At 44.5% G+C, this 19,455-nt stretch overlaps 1 protein-coding gene across 1 annotated transcript in view; it reads left to right on the forward strand.

The window, feature by feature from the left end:
* The first annotated feature begins 461 nt into the window (after positions 1–461).
* The window catches only part of LOC144781694 (cytochrome P450 2G1-like), a 424,926-nt gene continuing 405,932 nt past the window's right edge, over positions 462–19,455 (forward strand). The window contains exon 1 of the mRNA XM_078660670.1: positions 462–798. Coding sequence (XP_078516796.1) covers positions 487–798 — 312 coding nt within the window. The 5' untranslated portion in view covers positions 462–486. The remainder of the gene's footprint in view (positions 799–19,455) is intronic.

Raw genomic sequence — 19,455 nt, forward strand, 5'->3', positions numbered from 1 at the left:
TTTCTGCCCATGAAAGCAGACTCGGGGGGAATGTACTGCTTTCAAGGTAATATTCAATAAACAGCAGGGAAAGAGATTGCATAATATTTGCCTCCCATGTGTTCATTAAAACCAGGACTCTCTTTCTCTAACTGGCTAGAACAATGTGCAATTCAGTGAGGTGTCTTGCTACCATTCAATATAAATACGTGAATCTCGCAAACATCACAGCTTTGCAACACTATGCAAAATAAAATTGAATTCTTGCATTATTACCTGTATTTTTGGCTACGTACTTTTGTGGTTATAGTACGACCAACGTGAGAATGGGTGGGTAATGCATGTAAGGTCCTGACATGCTTGTATTGCTGTGAACGTGGCTTTGCTGTATGCACGATTAAAGGTTATAGGACAGAGTGAAATCACGACTCGTGCTGCATGTTCAAGATTATGTATTGCTTCTCAAAGTTAAACATTAGTTAAGTCGAAAGGCCGGATAAACAGGCCATGTTGAAAATGGAGAGCGATTGTTCAATAAAACTAACATCATGCAGCACAGAGGTTCAGAAAGCAGACACGGTTCTTGAAAGTCAGGAGTACACATTGCTGCTGCCAGGCTTTGGACATTTCATCCGAATGATGGACGCGGGGGGAAGCATTTCTGTTTCCTTAGTTCTCACCCTGTTCTCGATCATTTTCATCATGGTCTGGAAATCCATCCGCCAACCAAGCAAACTTCCACCTGGACCGCTTTCTCTTCCTTTTCTCGGGAGCGCGCTCCATTTGGACAGCAAGAACATGGTCCAGTCAATAATAAAGGTACAGAGGTGGGGGACTGTTAAATGTATTTTTTTAGGTTCAAATTTCTTTATTAACTTTTAGCATGATGTACTATGGAGCACAATACCATTGCGACATTTCACAAGGGACAAAGCCCAAAGGCAAATTTACAACATCATATTTCCAAATTAAATAAAAAAGATTAAAATATATTTTCTGGAGGGGATGTGGTTCAGAGGGTTGGGGTATGTCTTGCCTAAAGAGTTCCTTATCCCTAAAAAGTGTGTAAGGCAAAGGGAACTTTAGCACTTTCTAAATTCTTAGAAAAATACTAATATTCTTTATTTTTTATGTAATGTCACAATTTACTCTAGTAGTATGTTTTACAATATAGGTTGCTGATTCATGTTCTTTGTGTAGTTTCCAGTGCTCATAATTACAATTCTTTCTGCTTATTTCACATCACAAATTTCATGTTTGCATATTATTCAGTAGTGCAGATTGCTCTTATTTCACTATTTAAGGAGTACACTGAAGCATGTAAATACCAATTGTGCATATCATGCCTCACGTGCAAATAAAAATACAGAATAGGAGGTATTTACCACATGTGGTAAATGCTTCACTCCGAGGTAATGGTATTTACCATGTACGGTAAGAGCTTCACCTGTTTTACCAAAATTTCTTAGGTTTTACTGATAGTTCGGAAAAACATCCCCGACTAATCCAACACTTCAGAGTCTGCTACAGTATCCAGAAGCATTATATTTTGCAGCTCAAAGCATATATATGGATGAACTAAAGTCACACATTTGCCCCACAAGAGAAACAGTACTGTATACTGTGTGCCCAGTGCTGTTCCTGTGCTAATCATGAGCCCATAAAATGCTTGTGCCTGAAAAGAAAACAAATGCTAATATTATTATGTTATTTGAGGTTCATCTGTTGTTTCCTGGATGAAAAGGTTACATCGAAATGTACAGCCATCATATGACAGAGTGCTACAAACTTTGCTAGATTCTTTGAGACAAAAAACATTTGTACATGAGGCATGGAGGAGGCTGGGATTTAAACCTGGATACAACAGAACTAGAACTGGAGTCTTTAACATGCCTGATCTTTCTGCACTGAACACAGCCTTCGAGCTAGAGGACAGACTTGTTTCACACAGTGTAGGACGGGACAGAATATAGTTACAACAATATTGAGGGACAAAAGTGCGAAAGGGAAGTTTCTGTACATTTTCTATACCCAACTCTACTACCTTGTTGATTCATGTAGATGCAGAGTTGACCTCCCTCTGTGCACTTACATTTTGAAAGTCTGTTCCTCGATATTGTTTTGACGATATTCTGTCTCACCAATAATTGGTGTTTGATATTCCCAGCCACAATCATTTCTTGGGGCATCAGATGGTGAAGCGTGCCTGCTCAGATCAGGCCTCTAACAAGAGAGTGACAGCAGGAAGTAACTTAGCACGGCAGTCTCTCCGAAGGCAGGCCCCACTACAATTTCAACACAGACAGTATTTGCCAAATATGCGTTCTAAAAAGTGAAACGCAAGGCGTCTGTGCACACACTGCAGAGACAACTGTAAGGAGAAAATTCAGAGAAATTAGTAAGCACATCTCGCCTTTCATCTGATCGATTATTGTTTCATAACGTGCACTGTTTGAAAAGCCAACCTTTGTTCTGCCTAACGGCAATGTGAAAGCTTAAATAAATAACAAGCACTGAACTATGCACCACATGGCAGCGGCTTTAGATAAGTCTTTAGATACGCGGCTACGAAACTATAAAACACTGGTAACAAGCGCCGAAATGTAAGTATAAGAATGTGCCCGCGTGGGCTCATGTCTGCATTCATCTGTCTATGGATTGTGTGTTAAAAAGCCCGCATTAAAGGGGCAGGTCAGTTTGTCACCTGTGCTGGGGCTTAACATCAGGCCCACACATGGGGTGGTAGATGGGGTGGGCGGGTGGGGGGGTCAGTAGAGTGGATGGAGAAGGTGGAATTCTGGGTCTTTTTCCAATTTCCGCTGTGAGTTGTTCTGGCTTAAACTGGTTATGTTTTGGGACGGCTACTTTGGAATGCAAAGCCAGGGAAATTTTCAGAAAAAAAGGAAATCATGCATCCATGCCTCCTACTGTCTATTCGTACCCAACCAAGAGATCAGCTGCATTCTAAACACCTTTTCCTCCCACGCACACACAACAAATCCAATCCATAAATTCTTTTTTTCGGCCATTTGAGACCATAAAAGATTCATTAAAAAAAACTTAAAACATTTTAAAACTAATCCACATAGAATAAAAACATGACATAATACATTTCATAGGTAGTTCATTTCCATGGAGAGTCTGCACATGAGGAACGATTACATTACAGTTCATATCACTTTTCAGTCTTTTGGTATTTTTCCCCTTATCTGCCACATGGCCATTATAAACTTAGCAACTGCAAAGACTATGTGGGGCAGGGTTATTGTCTTCAGTATTCTATATGAATGTAAATAGTTTCTTATGTCCAAGTTTCTACACAATGGCACTAGCCAGTATTTCCTTGGTCTAGTGTAGGCCGGGCAAAAAAAAAATAACGTGAATTTCTTCCTCATCATAGTTATTGCACCCAGGACAAATTTTATCATCCCGCATTGTCCATTTGCAGGTGAAGGTTTTCAAGGGCAGGGTGCCTAGCCTCCATTGAATGAACAATTTCCTTGCAAAAATAGGAAATATAATATCCATAAAACCTTCGAAACAATAAGAATTTTTGGAATCCAGGAATTGTTCAGTCAGGGTGCCGATATTGGGTGCACACACGAGAGAGACTAGACTTTTCTCCTTGAATATTTCAACCAGCCTTTTGCGAGGAACCCTTTGATAGCCTCTTTCAGGAACCTCCCATAACTCGGGGAGTCCCAGATGATGTTGTTCTCTCTTAATGAAGGCCAACCACGGGATTCTGTCACGCTGGTTGAGATTCATTACATGTTTGAGGTCTTCCCTGTAGTGTGCAAGTTCGCCATAGTCCATAGCCTGTGCCAGAACCTCAGCGGTTTTAGTTCCAATTCGTCCCCTATTGAAGGGAGCCCCAGGTCTAGTCTTAGGGGTAGCAAGGGTGTGCCTTGGGGAAGGGCCAAAAGGCATCTGAGGAAGTTGTTTTCTACTCTGATAAGTTCTGTCCCCGCTTTATGACCCCATAGCTCACTACCATAGGATGCCGCCGCTTTGGCTTGGGTTTTATACATCTCCACAGCTGGACTGATGGGTTTAAAGGTTGATGTATTTGCGACCTTCAGAATTGCCCCCGACATCTGGGACAGCTTGAACCGGGATCTGGCTATCTGAGGGCCCCATGATAAGTTCTCGTGTAGAGTTACCCCCAGATGCTGGAACGTTTTTACCCTTTCCAGCCTTGCAGAACCCAGTGTTGGGTTAGGCCTAGTTGTAGAGGAGGGGTTGAATATCATGAATTTGATTTTTTCTGTATTGATCTCCAGACCATGTTCCCTGAAGAAAACGCCAAACCCATCTAATATCCATTGGATCCCCATCGGGGATTTGGAAAGCAGGAGGGTATCATCGGCAAACATGATAGCCGGTACCCTCCTGCCTGCCAACAGGGGTGCGTCATTGACATTGACATTGTCAAGATGGAGTATGACACTGTTAACAAAGAGGCAAAACAGGGTCGGTGCAAGAACGCAACCCTGTCTTACCCCTCTGAGAACAGGACACCTAGAGGACAACGCTCCATCCCTCCCACACCTAACCTGAGCGAAGTTGCCTTCGTGGAGCCTAATTATAGTATGCAGTAGTTGGGAAGGAACACCCAGCTCCTTTAGGACCTCCCATAGCTTCTTACGGGGAACCAAGTCGAAGGCGGACCTCAGGTCCACGAACACCATGTACAGACTCCCCCCCTCGATCCTCACTGTTTTCCAGTAGAGGATAACGAGGCGGAAAATCTGATCCATGGTGGAAGTGTTTTTCCTGAAGCCCGCCTGAAGGGGACTAAGAATTGCATTATCCTCCATCCAGTCTAGAAGGTGGTCCAGGAGAAGGTGAGAGAATAGTTTTTGGGGGACATCTATAAGGCTGATCGGCCTGTAATTGGCAGGGAGCAGAGGAGAGCCCTTTTTGAAAATTGGTACTATCTCTGCCCCCAGCCAAGTACAGGGGATCTCCATGCCTCCCAAGATGGAATTAAAAAGGATTAGGAGGTACGGGCCCCAGATCTCTGGATGATATCTAAACAGATCGCCAGGCAATCTGTCGAGACCCGGGGCCTTCCCCATCGCCAGTCTCTCTATGGCGCTAACTACCTCGCCCAATGTAAATTCTAGTCCAGCTGCGGGGTCAGGTACAATATCAAAGGCCACGTCATTAGCAAATTCAGGGATATCTTGGTACAAATTGCTAAAATGGGCTTCCCAAACCGGGGCAGCGATGTTTGGCTCCACTGCTGTTTTTGGTTCTCCTGAGCCAGTATTAACCAGGGACCAGAATTTTCTAGAATCCCTCGTTTCCTGTGCTAGGGAGAGGTCCTGCCATCTATTCCAATCCAAACCCATTCTGACTTAGCTTGTGCCATGGCTTCCCTGTATTTGCGCCTAAGCTCAGCTACCTTGTCCTTATTAGTGCCTAATTTTATTGTAGAGATAAGCTCGGTCTTGATTTTTTTACAGGTGGAATTATACCAAGCTGAGGTTCGAGTCTTTTTCTTCCTTGGCACCACCACCGGGAAAAAGACCTCTCCTAACGTTCCCACTAAATCTGTGTGGATTTGGGCTATTTTCTCATTAAAATCTGTGGCTCTCGGTTGGTTGATCAGTCTGTCTATTCCGTCTAACTTAGGGAGTGCCAGTTCACAGATTTTACTTATGCTCTCTTTTGAGTTTACCAATTTCCCCCATCTTACCCTGCGTCTGTTGGTGCTGAGAACCAGATTCCTTAGATCTTCACTGGGGTCAATAGATGGCGACCCATCACTTTCTGCTTCTCATTTGTGTAAAATCTTCATCTCATTACATAAACACTGGATGACTGGCATGGGCCATGTAACATAGTGGATACATGCAAGGACAAACTCCAACCTCACACTACCATAGTTTTGGTTTCATCAGCGGCGGCCGGCATGCTCGAGGGAGGGATCGGGTGTCGCGGGTGGGGAATAAAACAATTAAAATAAAAAGTACCTGAGTGCCGGGGTACCGCTCCGCTCCAGGCCGGTCACGCTGTACTGGTGGGTCTGCGTGTTCCTGCTGCAAGAAGCAGCCAGCAGGCAGCTTTCCTCCCCTACTCAACGCAAGCCAATCACAATGGTTTTAGGCGCAGCAAGCGAGCGCCCCAGCCGGGACATTTTCTCTGCATAGAGAAAAAGGGAGAGTGGGCGGTACTGCTCGAGGGTGGGGGGGAGTGGCTTACCCACTGTTGTGGGTACTGACTGGTCAGTACCCACAACAGTGGGCAAGCCACTCCTCTGCTGCCCTCCAGCAGGACCACTCACCCTCCCGCACCAACCAGGCACAGAGGCACTTCTGCTTTCTCGCAATGCAAGAAGGCAGAAACATATATGGTCTTTTTTACTGTTTGTTTCTGCCATCTTGCACCGCAAGAAAGCAGTAAGGCGACGCCCCCACGCCCCAATGGGTGAGCCGCCACTGTTAATTTGTTTGAAAGCACTGGTAAAGGCTGGTTTTACTAATCCACTCAGCTGTCAACATAAAATACTGATCTGTACTTTGCAGCAGGCATATTAACCCTCTGTGCTACTTTATGGCGAATCACAACTGTCACTGGAAAAAAACTGTCATCTCTCTCTCTTAACAGGAACATTAATGACAAGAGTTATCTAGTCATTTTTTTGCTGCCTGATAGTCGGACACATAAGTAACTCTGCAGCAGATGCTTTTAAACCATAGATTGTTGCTAAACACAGTGACCTCCCCTGAGTTCAGCACCCCCCCAGGTCAGCTCCCCCCTCTCCAGATCAGCTCCCCCCCTCCAGGTCACTGCCCAGTGCAGTCGCACCGATCGCACCACCCTAACACCAGCCTTGGATCATACCAGACATCTTAAGCAACTTTTCTCCAATAAGAAGTGAAACCGATAGGACTCAATTCACAAAGGGATTTTTGGTTGTGAAATTATGTTGACAAAGTTGCCTTAATTTATGGCTGCCAGGAATTAACAATAGGAATCCCGTTGGTGTAAATGGCCTTACTATTGGCCTAAATGGCCTTACTATTACACATTACTCTGTTATGAGAAGGGATAAATCCACATTAGTAAATCACACACATTAGCTGGTGGCAATTATAACAGTGTTCTAGATGGTGGCGATATTTGTCTAATTTAGAGATCATAAAAACAACAGTAGTTTATTTATTCAGTGCATATTATAAATGACTAATACCTGCCGCTCAAGCCATTCTTATAGCTTTGAGGACCCGGAGTAGTCTAAACTGTCACATATGTAGGAGTATGATGGTTAGTAGTTGTGTTGGTACTGACACTGGCAGCATTGGTAGGCGCAATGGGTGGTGCAAGCCCCAGTGGCGGCCTGATAGGGCCCTGGCACTTACTTATTTACAAATGAGACACTAGTTTGGAAGTTTGGACTGCAGGTGGGAATTGAAGTTTGCATATAATTCTACACAGAGGGAATGGGCAGCCTTTAAAAAGTCACATGACAAGTGCAGTAGTATGCCTGGAAAGCTGTGTGCGGCGTGGCTTTCCAGGGGCCGTATTACGCATTGGCATTATTTGCGACCGGCGCACCTTTCAAAAGGTGGGCCAGGCGCAAACAATGACAATGCATTCTATTTTTAAATATGCGCTGCCCCAAAGGCAGCTGTGACCTTGCGCTGCCCTGGGGTCAGTGCATTCATGTGAGAACACCTCGCAGCCGCACCGTGTTTTCACAGTGCAGGCGGCAACTGCCTGCACATTCAAAGGGGGTTAGAGATCCCCTTGCAGGCGGGTGTCTGGGTGGTCCGGGGGAAGCCCTTTACCCCCTGCAAAGGGCTGCTGTCAGGAGGCGTACTGACAGTGCGCCACCTTTTTAATGACGCATTGTCAGTGCGCCTCCTGAGGGCTTCTTTGACTCTGCGCCCACATCTGTAATATGGCGCGGGCGCAGAGTCAAAGGAATCACCTAATTTTGCATAGGGCACGCCCCTATGCAAATGAGGAAACACCCTCTGAAGGTAGCACTGGTGCATTAAGTGCGCCAGCACTTTCGGTATTATAGAAGGGGTTGCACAGGCATCTGCGCCCCCTTCTATAATAACAAGGTGCCCCGGGGGCGGGCAAAGCAGGCGCAAATGCCCATTGCGCCCCTCGGGCACCTTCCATAATAAGGCCCAGGTGTCCTCTAGCACCTGTTTAGGGGATAGTAAAGAAGTGTAAAAGCACATTCCGGTAGAGATTGAGAAATCCATACATACATATACTCTCCTGTTTGTGCATTGGCCCCCATAAAGAGAACTGCTCACAAGACCGAGGGAAACCCATCTTGATGAATGGCAGAACTGAGCAACAATGATCTTTTAGTCTTTATTTCTTCGTATGTGTATTTAGTTTCCATTTACACCTTCCTAAAAGCGTGACCACACGAAAAAATGAATTTCTTCGATGCTGCATTAATGTAGTTTTCTGTGTGGTATGGGATTAACAGGATCAGTTCTAAGGCATCCATTTTGTAAATCAACAATACAAAGCTAGTTTTTACTTGCCTTGCTGTCATTTGGACCACTGCATATTTTGATCTAAAATTGTATGTATTTTCCGATTGTAGCTAATTGGACTGTTGAAGCTCTCCCCGATGTCGTCAGGCAGGTGGTGGGGTAAACCACTACCATAATGAAAGGGATAGGGTGTGGGTGTTAGGTGCATCACCACTGTACCTTGCGCGTATGCCCCCTTAAGTTGCATTATAAGGCTGCTTCGCTCCACATGAGAAATTGATTAGTTTTTATGGCTAAACCGGAACCTCCATTTTGCTTTTTCTAATTCTGCTCGTTTATTCACATTAGCCATAAGACTAAGAAATGAAAACTTACTTTCCTATCATTCCAATTTTTGTACAAATTTGTAACCATAATGCGTACCATGTATTACGCATACATTTACATCTTTTCTTGGTGCGCAGTTGCGTGAGATAACTCCTATTCACTTATTTCCTTTCATTTGAGCTCTAATATAACTGCTTGTTAAGGAGAGACTGATTAATGCCAAGTGACATTTAATGGTACCAGGCGACCTCAACGAAGTCTTGAATCTATCCACTGTCACTAAAAACTATTTCTAACTTCACTAATGAATTTAAATGGAGCAATCTTCTAAATTCTCAGCAATTCCAAAGCTCGTTTTAGCAGCCTCTAGGGAGAGGTTGGGACCTTACAGCCAGAGCTACCGACTTTGGAGCTGGGGAACCAGGTTCGAGCCTCGGAATCAGATAAGCTCCTGTGATTCTGGGCAAATCACTGAATCTTCCCGTGCCTACCAAATAATGAATATGTCCTTGCGTAAGGTAACTGGTGCTCATGTAATGCGCTCCAGTACCAGCGGGTTGAGTTCGCACTATATAAATCTGCAAAAATAAAAGTCAGACATAGACTATACTTTAGTTACACCTTAAATTCTTACAATTCGTGAGTGAAAAGAGAGCGGATATCACCCTCAAGTTACCCTACTTAAGTGGAGGTAAAACACCAAAATGTACACCACAGAAAATCTGACAAAAGTAGGGCAGCAGAAAAATCATAATCTATATATATATAAAAACCAAAGTATGTCCGTTTGTCCTTTATGCATTACTACACCATTCATCCGATCGGCATGAAACTTTGGGAAGTTGTTGAGTACACTCTCGCGAAGGTTTCTGGCAAAAAAAAAAAATTTGTTAAATTTCGCCCTCCGGGCTACCCAGGGCCCCCATAATCTTTCCAATACTGAACGTTTACAGTTTACGGTGCAACTCGCTTTTGCAATGACCATCAACAAAGCACAAGGACAATCGCTGCAAGTGTGTGAACTAGATTTGGAGAATCCGTGCTTCTCACATGGACAACTGTATGTGGCCAGATCATGCATTGAAAAACCTTCGGATTTATTCGTGTACGCAACGTTTACAGTTTCCGGTGCGACTCACTTAGATGGTCACATCACTCACTGAGGATATATGGGAGTTGGAAGGTTGAACAAGAAATGTAGTCCATTAGGACACTTTCACCCCTCACAGAACGCGAAGAGATTACACAAACCTTGGACGACTTAGAAACAACACTGGTGGACAAGTACACCACAGAAAATCTGACAAAAGTAGGGCAGCAGAAAAATCATAATCTATATATATAAAAACCAAAGTATGTCCGTTTGTCCTTTATGCATTACTACACCATTCATCAGATCGGCATGAAACTTTGGGAAGTTGTTGAGTACACTCCCGCGAAGGTTTCTGGCAAAAAAAAAAAAATTGTTAAATATCGCCCTCCCGGCTACCCAGGGCCCCCATAATCTTTCCAGTACTGAACGTTTACAGTTTACGGTGCGACTCGCTTTTGCAATGACCATCAACAAAGCACAAGGACAATCGCTGCAAGTGTGTGAACTAAATTTGGAGAATGCGTGCTTCTCACATGGACAACTGTATGTGGCCAGATCACGCATAGGAAAACCTTCTGATTTATTCATGTACGCAACGTTTACAGTTTACGGTGCGACTCGCTTTTTCAATGACCATCAAAGCACAAGGACAATCGCTGCAAGTGTGTGGACTAGATTTGGAGAATCCGTGCTTCTCACGTGGACAACTGTATGTGGCTAGCTCACGCGTCGGAAAACCTTCTGATTTATTCGTGTACGCACCAGACGGAAAAACAAAAAATACCGTGTACCCAAAAGCACTCAAATAAATAAACAGAATTAAAACAACACTTTAAAATTATTTCCATAATAAAATGAATAAGTTTCAATAAAAATGCCACAATGTAAATTGAATGTTATCATAACAAGTTTCCTTAAATTTCCTTTCTTCTGAGATCGCAGCAACGCGCGACAGGTAAGCTAGTAGCTGAATAAGAATCACTAGTATACAGCATACCTGTGGCTTACAAAGACGCTATTAAACCAATGAATGTACCAAAAGTGAAAAGCACACAGTTATTACAATTTACCAAAAGAGGTTGTTATTTCTAAAACGAAAAAAGAAAAGATAAAATGCTGAGAGACAAAAGCAAGCCTTGGAGGAAAATGTTGGGATGACATAATCAAGTGTTCAAAAACTCAGGACTCAAAGGGATTTTGAAATGTGATCATCCGTTTGTATCATTCTGATGGCAAATATGCTTCAAATGCATTACAAGCAGGTGATTGTACACCATACATAGCGGAGCTGTATTATGATGTCACAGCAAGCAACTGTTTTAACTTGGAGCCCACTTATGTCGGTAGTATGCAAACTTGCACTTTCTAGAAGTTTGCTCCTTTCAGTGTAGAGTCCGCTCAACTTGCTCCGAAAGCTGCTAAATCAGGTTCTTCTCAGGATCCTATTCCAGCGAAAAGAGCAGCCATGCTGTCTCAGCAACTGGCCTGCCCATTAGCTCCTTGTTGAATCTTTCCTAGAGCACGGTCGCAATTCCAGCAGAGTGGAAAGCTGCTCGGGTTATTCCGATCCCGAAAAAAAACCAACCTTCCTACTACATACGTTTCCAACTATCGTCCTATATCACTCCTTCCCTGGGCTAGCAAAATAATAATGTCGCTTTATTACGTGCGGTGAGAGAATTGAGAGGGACCCCTTTACAAAAACAAGGGAAATAAGGTACTTCAAACCTACAACAGCAATTTTTCCCTTGACACACTAATTTACAATGCTAACATGCATCAATATATTTACCGAACTAAACAAAGGGTTAATAAAAAGAGAGTACACTTTATTATCACAAATCCACAAAATTGGAGCTCATTGTACATAATACTGCATCATTAAAAATACATTTGCAACAATCATAAAAATAACAATAAAAACAAAACTTTCAGCACAGGATACAAAACCTCCACTTGGTATATAATTCATACAATTTCTTAATGCCACAAACACTCAATTATAACCAGCATAAAAAAAGACAACATGACATGTAAGACCTGATTAATTGTCGAATACAGTTGCACATCTATTGTCAAGTTCTAGATACGTCCGTTAACACATTGTTTGCATCAGTATTTAACAATACACATATCAGTTATTTAATTGTGCCTTAACCAGAGCGGCGACGCGTTTCGATGGTTTTTCATACAATTGTGTCCATCTTTATCAAGACGATAAGTTTTTCGTTGTCTTAATACATTTGGACATTGTTGTATATCTTTTCCCTATTAACCTCATCGCTGCTAGAGAGTGTCCCCTGCTGTGCTGGACAGCAATATAAAACGGGTGTGGTCATGACGAGCTCAGCTCGTCATGCGCACCTGAGAGGTATATGCCATGACGAGCTGAGCTCGTTATGAGCATGGAAGGGGTTAACAAAACAAATTTCACAAATACTAATCAGGAAAAGGGGAAGCAACAGTTTGCTATTGTCATGTGGCGGCTTTCCGCCGTTCCGGGCGCCACAGGACACATGCAGGCGTCGGGAATACTCACTTCCGGCCGGAAGTGGTGTCCCGGTCTAGTCCTCCACCTCACCAAGCACTTCCGGGGGACTACGCTTAAAATGCGTGAAGCACCGCTGGATCGGTGCTTCTGATTCGGAAGTTTCGTACGGAGCCCAGCAGACGTCGGAGGACTGTTCTTCTGCTCCTCGAGTCTCCTGGAGGTTCCGCTGCACTACGAGTAACGCTTCCCTGTGCCTTCACGCGTTACGTGACATTTCCTTGCCGCTTTTGTTTCTTCTTCGACACAGCCGCGCGGGAGCTCTGCTGATTGCACCATTTGGCTGAGCGCCGAGAGCGCTGTTTTTTTTTTTGTTGGGACCAGGACTAACCCCTTCTTTGGCAGCCACGCAGGTGCGCTGCTGCATTTCCTTACTTGTGTGGCCCCTCATTTGGCCGTGGCGCAGGAGCGCTGCTTTATGTTCTATCAGAAAGCGCAGGAGCGCGGTGACACTCTTTGCTTGTGTTACTCTTTCTTTTGGCAGTTGCGCAGGAGCGCTACTGCTAGTTACCTTGCGCATGAAACGTGGGAGCACTGTTGAGCTATTGCATGTGGCGCAGGAGCGTTGCACAAACATGCACTGGCCCGCGCTATAGCGCTTACCCTGGAGTTCCTGTTATTGCACCCTTACGTGCAGAAGCGCCTTCTTCTTGTTTGTTTTGTACTTTGGTGGTTCTTGCGCAGGAGCGCTTTCTTTCATTTCCTCACCAAGGCAGCAAGGCACCTGGACGCTAAGTTGCTGACCTCTTCCTTGGTTCTGCACGAACAGTGTGTCTTGGTAAGTACCGGAGATAGGGGCTCCCTCCTGCATGTGTTTTGTGGGGTGTTATGCTGCAGGAGTAGTACCACGTCCTAATTGGGTCTTTTCTTGTTCCCTCAGCTGTGCCAAGACCCTACCCCACGTCCCTTCCACCAAAGGCCCCTCCTCTTGCTTATTTGGCCCCCATCCCTGGATCCATCTTATCCTTGTCGGGTGTTACTCCCCGCGGGGATAAGTTGGGACCAGGGGCGGTGGTTCGTGTCGTCTCTGCAGAATCGCTTCAAGAGCCCAGGTGAGTCTTGTGGGGCGCCTGACAGCTATTCTTTATAAAAAAAAATGTTATATAAAAAACCCCCACATTTTTCCTCCTTTTAACCTTGGACATACATCCTCCACATTTTCCTAAGGGATAGAAATACTATTCCCCTCTTTTTAGGGGCGCTATTTTGTCTCCCTTTGTGTTCTAATTTCTTGTCTTGAATTGCAACTCATTACTTGTTTTGTTATAAAAATGTTGCGTGCTGACAGGCTCCCTGATCCCACACGGGCCCTTATCCCTTTTTGATGGAACCTCATTTTTCATCCTAGTTATCCCAACTACCTCGGGCGCTATTTTTTCTCCCATTCTGCTCTAATTACTTATGTTCATTACAGCTCAATCTCTGTTTAATTGTTTGAGCATTTCATTCCAACGGGTTACCTGGTCCCCCATGGCCCCCTGTATCTGAGGCTCGTTTTTAATAGATATTAACGGGAAATTACCTGAGATAATTCTATTTCTATTGGAGCTACTCTACTCTTTATATATTCTTGATTTGACGGCGGTTCTTGATTTGCGCTGTATTACAACTTGGTATCCTTCTACATTACATCTCTCACCTAGTTCCTTCGGACCACGTTCTCTGTCCTTAGAATCCTTGTTTCTCAATTGGTATTACCGTCTACCGGAGCTTTTCCTAATTAAAAATAGGGGGAGATAAAAATGATACCCCTTCAGAAATCATGTCTATTATCCAGCCACCCTCCCCCATCGGGTTGCAAAGGGCGTTATACCTGCCAGTGTTCGGTTCACTCCTACATATGTTGCTTTAGTTTTGTATGATTAAAAACAGGCCTCCCGCCTGGTTGACGTTAAAAAAAAAAAATTCTCCCGGATTGTCCACGTATTCTATGAAGGGCGAGAGAAAGCAAAAAGGCAGTTATTACTCCCTTATTCGGTCCCCAATAGTAAGTGCATTGATTAGAGATCCCTTTCACCCATTATCTCCCCTGGCATGGATGATTACCTGAAATGATCTGCGGTTCACCACGTTTATTTCTCAATTGTTAAATCGTGGTTTATTAGCCTGATCCTTCGTTACAAGTTCATCCCGAGCCAGGAGAGATAATGGGTGAAAGGGATCTCTAATCAATGCACTTACTATTGGGGACCGAATAGGGGAGCAATAACTGCCTTTTTGTATTCTCTCGCCCTTTGTAGAATACGTGGACAATCCGGGAGAATTTTTTTTTTTAACGCCAACCAGGCGGGAGGCCTGTTTTTAATCATACAAAACTAAAGCAACATATATAGGAGTGAACCGAACACTGGCAGGTATAACGCCCTTTGCAACCCGTTGGGGGAGGGTCGCTGGATAATAGACATGATTTCTGAAGGGGCATAATTTTTATATCCCTCTATTTTCAATTAGGAAAAGCTCCGGTAGACGGTAATACCAATTGAGAAACAAGGATTCTAAGGACAGAGAACGTGGTCCGAAGGAACTAGGTGAGAGATGTAATGTAGAAGGATACCAAGTTGTAATACAGCGCAAATCAAGAACCGCCGTCAAATCAAGAATATATAAAGAGGGGAGTACCTCCAATAGAAATAGAATTATCTCAGGTAATTTCCCGTTAATATCTATTAAGAACGAGCCTCAGATACAGGGGCCCATGGGGGACCGGGTAACCTGTTGGAATGCAATGCTCAAACAATTGAACAGAGATTGAGCTGTAATGAACATAAGTAATTAGAGCAGAATGGGAGAAAAATAGCGCCCGAGGTAGTTGGGATAACTAGGATGAAAAATGAGGTTCCATCAAAAAGGCATAATGGCCCGTGTGGGATCAGGGAGCCTGTCAGCACGCAACGTTTTTATAACAAAACAAGTAATGAGTTGCATTTTAAGACAAGAAATTAGAACACAAAGGGAGACAAAATAGCACCCCTCAAAAGAGGGGAATAGTGTTTCTATCCCTTAGGAAAATGTGGAGGGTGTATGTCCAAGGTTAAAAGGAGGAAAAATGTGTTTTTTCATATATAAAAAAATCTTTTATAAAGAATAGCAAACTGTTGCTTCCACTTTTCCTGATTAGTATTTGTGAAATTTGTTTTGTTAATAGGGAGAAGATGTACAACAATCTCGAAATGTATTAAGACAACGAAAACCTTATCGTCTTGATAAAGATGGACACCATTGTATGAAAAACCATCGAAACGTGTCGACGCTCTGTTTAAGGCACAATCAAATAACTGATACGTGTATTGTTAAATACTGATGCAAACAATGTGTTAACGGACGTATAACTTGACAATAGATGTGCAACTGTATTCGACAATTAATCAGGTCTTACATGTTGTGTTGTCTTTTTTTATGCTGGTTATAATTGAGTGTTTGTGGCATTAAGAAATTGTATGAATTATATACCAAGTGGAGGTTTTGTATCCTGTGCTGAATGTTTTGTTTTTATTGTTATTTTTATTATTGTTGCAAATGTATTTTTAATGATGCAGTATTATGTACAATGAGCTCCAATTTTGTGAATTTGTGATAATAAAGTGTACTCTCTTTTTATTAACCCTTTGTTTAGTTCGGTAAATATATTGATGCATGTTAGCATTGTAAATTAGTGTGTCAAGGGAAAAATTGCTGTTGTACCTTTATTACGTGCACCACACTGGCTGCAAGTGCGGAAGCGTATCACTTTCAAAACCTGTTGCCTAGTGCACAAAGCACTTAATGGTAAGGAACCTAGCTACTTGAAGGAAAAACGTATCTACTATCGACCTACAAAGTCTTTGAGATCTACAAATAAGTCTCTTCTTATTATACCATGCATTAATAAAGCATGTTCAGGTGGATGTACTTTTTCTTTACTAGCCCCCCATCTTTGGAACAAACTTCCTCTACACCTACGAGAATGCATTGCCCACTACAATTTTAGGGAATTATTAACAAGCATTTGCAATGCAATAGGTCTCGCACTTGTGAAAATTAGAGCTATTGCTATTGTAAATGACTATGTCTTTTACCTACATGTTTGGTTTAGAGTGTACCGGATGAATTTTGTTTGGAGTGGAATTTTGTAGGTTGAATTGGAATGGTTAGGTGGGGAATGGTGTGGGAGTAGGATTGTGTGGTGGGGAGTAGATTTGTGTAGTGGAATTGTGTGGCATGATGAATAGATAGCGTTGAGACCTGCAAAAAATAGATAAAAAGAAAGAGAGGGATAGGTAGTTTGTGCACGAAGTGGTGAATGAGCTGTAGATGGAGGAGCAGAAAGAGAAAAATGGGAGAATATGCCGTAGATGGATAAAGAGTGTACGCAGAAGAGACCCTAAGAAGCAGAAGAGAGCATGGGTTTGAGGGATGGAAATGTTCAAAAGGCAATAGAAAGAACTTGTGCTTGAAGAGCTGAAGTGAGCTAATATGAGAGTGGCAGGAAGGCTGCGTGAGAGAATGAAAGAGATGTGTGAGAGAGAGAAGAGAAGATGGGGCACCCAAAGAGTGGGGGACGGAGATGAGAGGTGGGCGTTTGGGCTTGGATGTGCCTCTGCCGGTAGCTACATCTCGTCTCAATGAATTTGCATTCACACCCAGTAAAACCAGGTCAGGAGTTTCAAGACCTGGTCATTTTTGGTACAGAAATATTAGACAACTCATGGTTGCCCCAAATGCTGTGGGAAATTCATAATAGGCTCCTATGAAGACATAGAACAAGGGGAGGGTGGGGGCTGAGCAACGGAGTGTGTGAGCCGACGAGTGTTCTCTAGGATGTGGGGCATGAGAGAGCAGAATGTGAGGACGAAGCGTGAGCTCCATGATGGATAGTGGGGAATGCGTAAGCTCAGAAATATTTCCCATGGAGACAGGGGTTAGATTAGGGATGGAGAGTGGGGCAAGGTGAAGCGCACATTGGAATGGTGTACCTGCGTGGTGGACCGGGTAGGTGATCGCAAAGATTGAGGGTCTGTGCGGTGAACTCAAGGAATGGATGACGAAATGATGGGTGAGGTCATGAAATAGTGTGTGGAGGGACAGCGAGAGAGGGCGATGTGCTTGGTGATGGGTGAGAGGCTTCGAGGATGGAGGACGCACTAGTTCGGGATATGGGAAGGTAGGGGAATGTTAATTCGTGCACAGGGGCGTAACACAGGCCCCCGCAGCCCCCGCGTTGCGGGGGGGGCCCCGGCCCCAAGTCCCCTTCCCAGGGGCCCCCGGGGCCCCCCAGCCTCTTAATAAATTAAATGGTGTACACAGCACGCAGGCGCAGCCTTTGCCCCGGCCAGGCCTCAGAGATTCGTTCTTCATTAATTAAATGGCGCGCAACTGCAGCACCGGCCAGGCCTCTCTGGAGCCTGGGCTGCTACACCAGCAAGGAGAGCTCTTCCGATTCCAGGAAGTGGGGTGAGGGGTCAAGGGATAATTGTCTGAGGACCCCTGTTCTGAGGACGGGTGTGAACTGTGAGCTGTACTCACCAGATTGGACTCGGACCCTCCGGACCCTCACCCTCAGAGTCGAGGGATGCTCTGTGCAGGCCTCTGAGGGTCTCACTCTCCGGACATCACAAGCTACCGAGCCGAGCCCCAGAGAAGGCGAGTGAGCTGTGAGAGACACCCTGCCCTCACTCCTGGGCCTCAAGGCACAAGAGGAGACAGTGAGTGAGCTGTGAGGGGCCCCTTGCCCTCTCCCTCGTTCCCCGGGTCACTCACTCTTCATCCTCTGCCCTCCCCAACCCAAACTTCAATCTCTGCTCGTCCCTTCCTCCACCCCACTCTTCCACCTCCTCTCCCTCACACCACTTCTTTCAAAGTTGCTGTTTTGTTTTGAAATGTTTTGCACTGTTAGTGTGTAAGTGAAGCATATGTTTCCATACACGTGTGTGCTGCAAAACACGGACTGACTGCCGCCTCGCCCTTCATCCTCTCCTGCTGTGCACCAGCAAGAGCTTCACTAGCGTCACTGGGGTCAAGTCACAAGATGCCTTCCCCTGGAGTCATCAAAAGTAAACAGGGGTTAAGTAATTATACACAGCTGGTCAGAAGAAGCAAAGGACACCAGACGATCTGCCGTTCCTAAAGCCCCCCCCCCCACCTCCCGCTGCAGACAAGCAGCCAAAGGCCTCTGTTGGTCCTTTTCACAGTTTCTTCTTCACAGAGCCCTGATTCCAGCCCCTGAAGTCACTATGCAGAAAGACGCCCCCCCCCCCCCCTCCTGAATGTGATATGTGATGAGGGACTCGAGTCACCAATGTCTCACAAACACACATCGGCTTTGAGCTGAATGGGGCCCTTGCAGGCACCCCCTCTCTGCACCGAAGGAGTTACAGAGACTTATGTGAACCCTCTGGTCTACCAACCACTCTACACACCGCCATCCACCCTTTCCCTTCTCCTCCACTATCCTCGAAAGCATCAACCCTCCGCTGCACAATATTTGGGACTTTTGATAGTGTTGGTTCATCCCTGGGTGTTTGACAACGGCTGTTTGTTTACTGGTACTTGATAGTAACAGACCATCTCTGGGTGTCTGACCGTGTCTGTCTATGGGTATTTGGTACGGACGGTTTATCTTTGAGTGCCTGCCAGTGTCTTGTTTGTTTATGGGTAGTTGATAGTAACAGACCATCTCTGGGTGTCTGACCGTGTCTGTCTATGGGTATTTGGTACTGACGGTTTATCTCTGGATGGCTGACAGTGTCTGTTTGTCTATGGGTAGTTATTAGTAATGGTTTATCTCTGGGTGTCTGACAGTGTTTATTTGTCTATGACGATTTGATATTGACTGTTTATCTCTGGGTGTCTCACAGTGTCTGTCTATGTGAATTTGATAGTGATGGTCTCGTAATAGACCTGCTCCCTCGGCCCCATGGTACTCAGAGGCACTACGCACTCAAAAGCAACAGTGTAGGAATAGAGAGAGGCACTGGAGAAAGGATTATGAAGAGGAAGCCAAATCCAAGTACAAAGAGTCAGTGACCAAATACAAAATCTTAATTTCCGAAGCCAAG

The sequence above is a fragment of the Lissotriton helveticus genome, chromosome 9, assembly GCF_964261635.1.
Source record: "Lissotriton helveticus chromosome 9, aLisHel1.1, whole genome shotgun sequence".
Taxonomy (NCBI): Eukaryota; Metazoa; Chordata; class Amphibia; order Caudata; family Salamandridae; genus Lissotriton; species Lissotriton helveticus.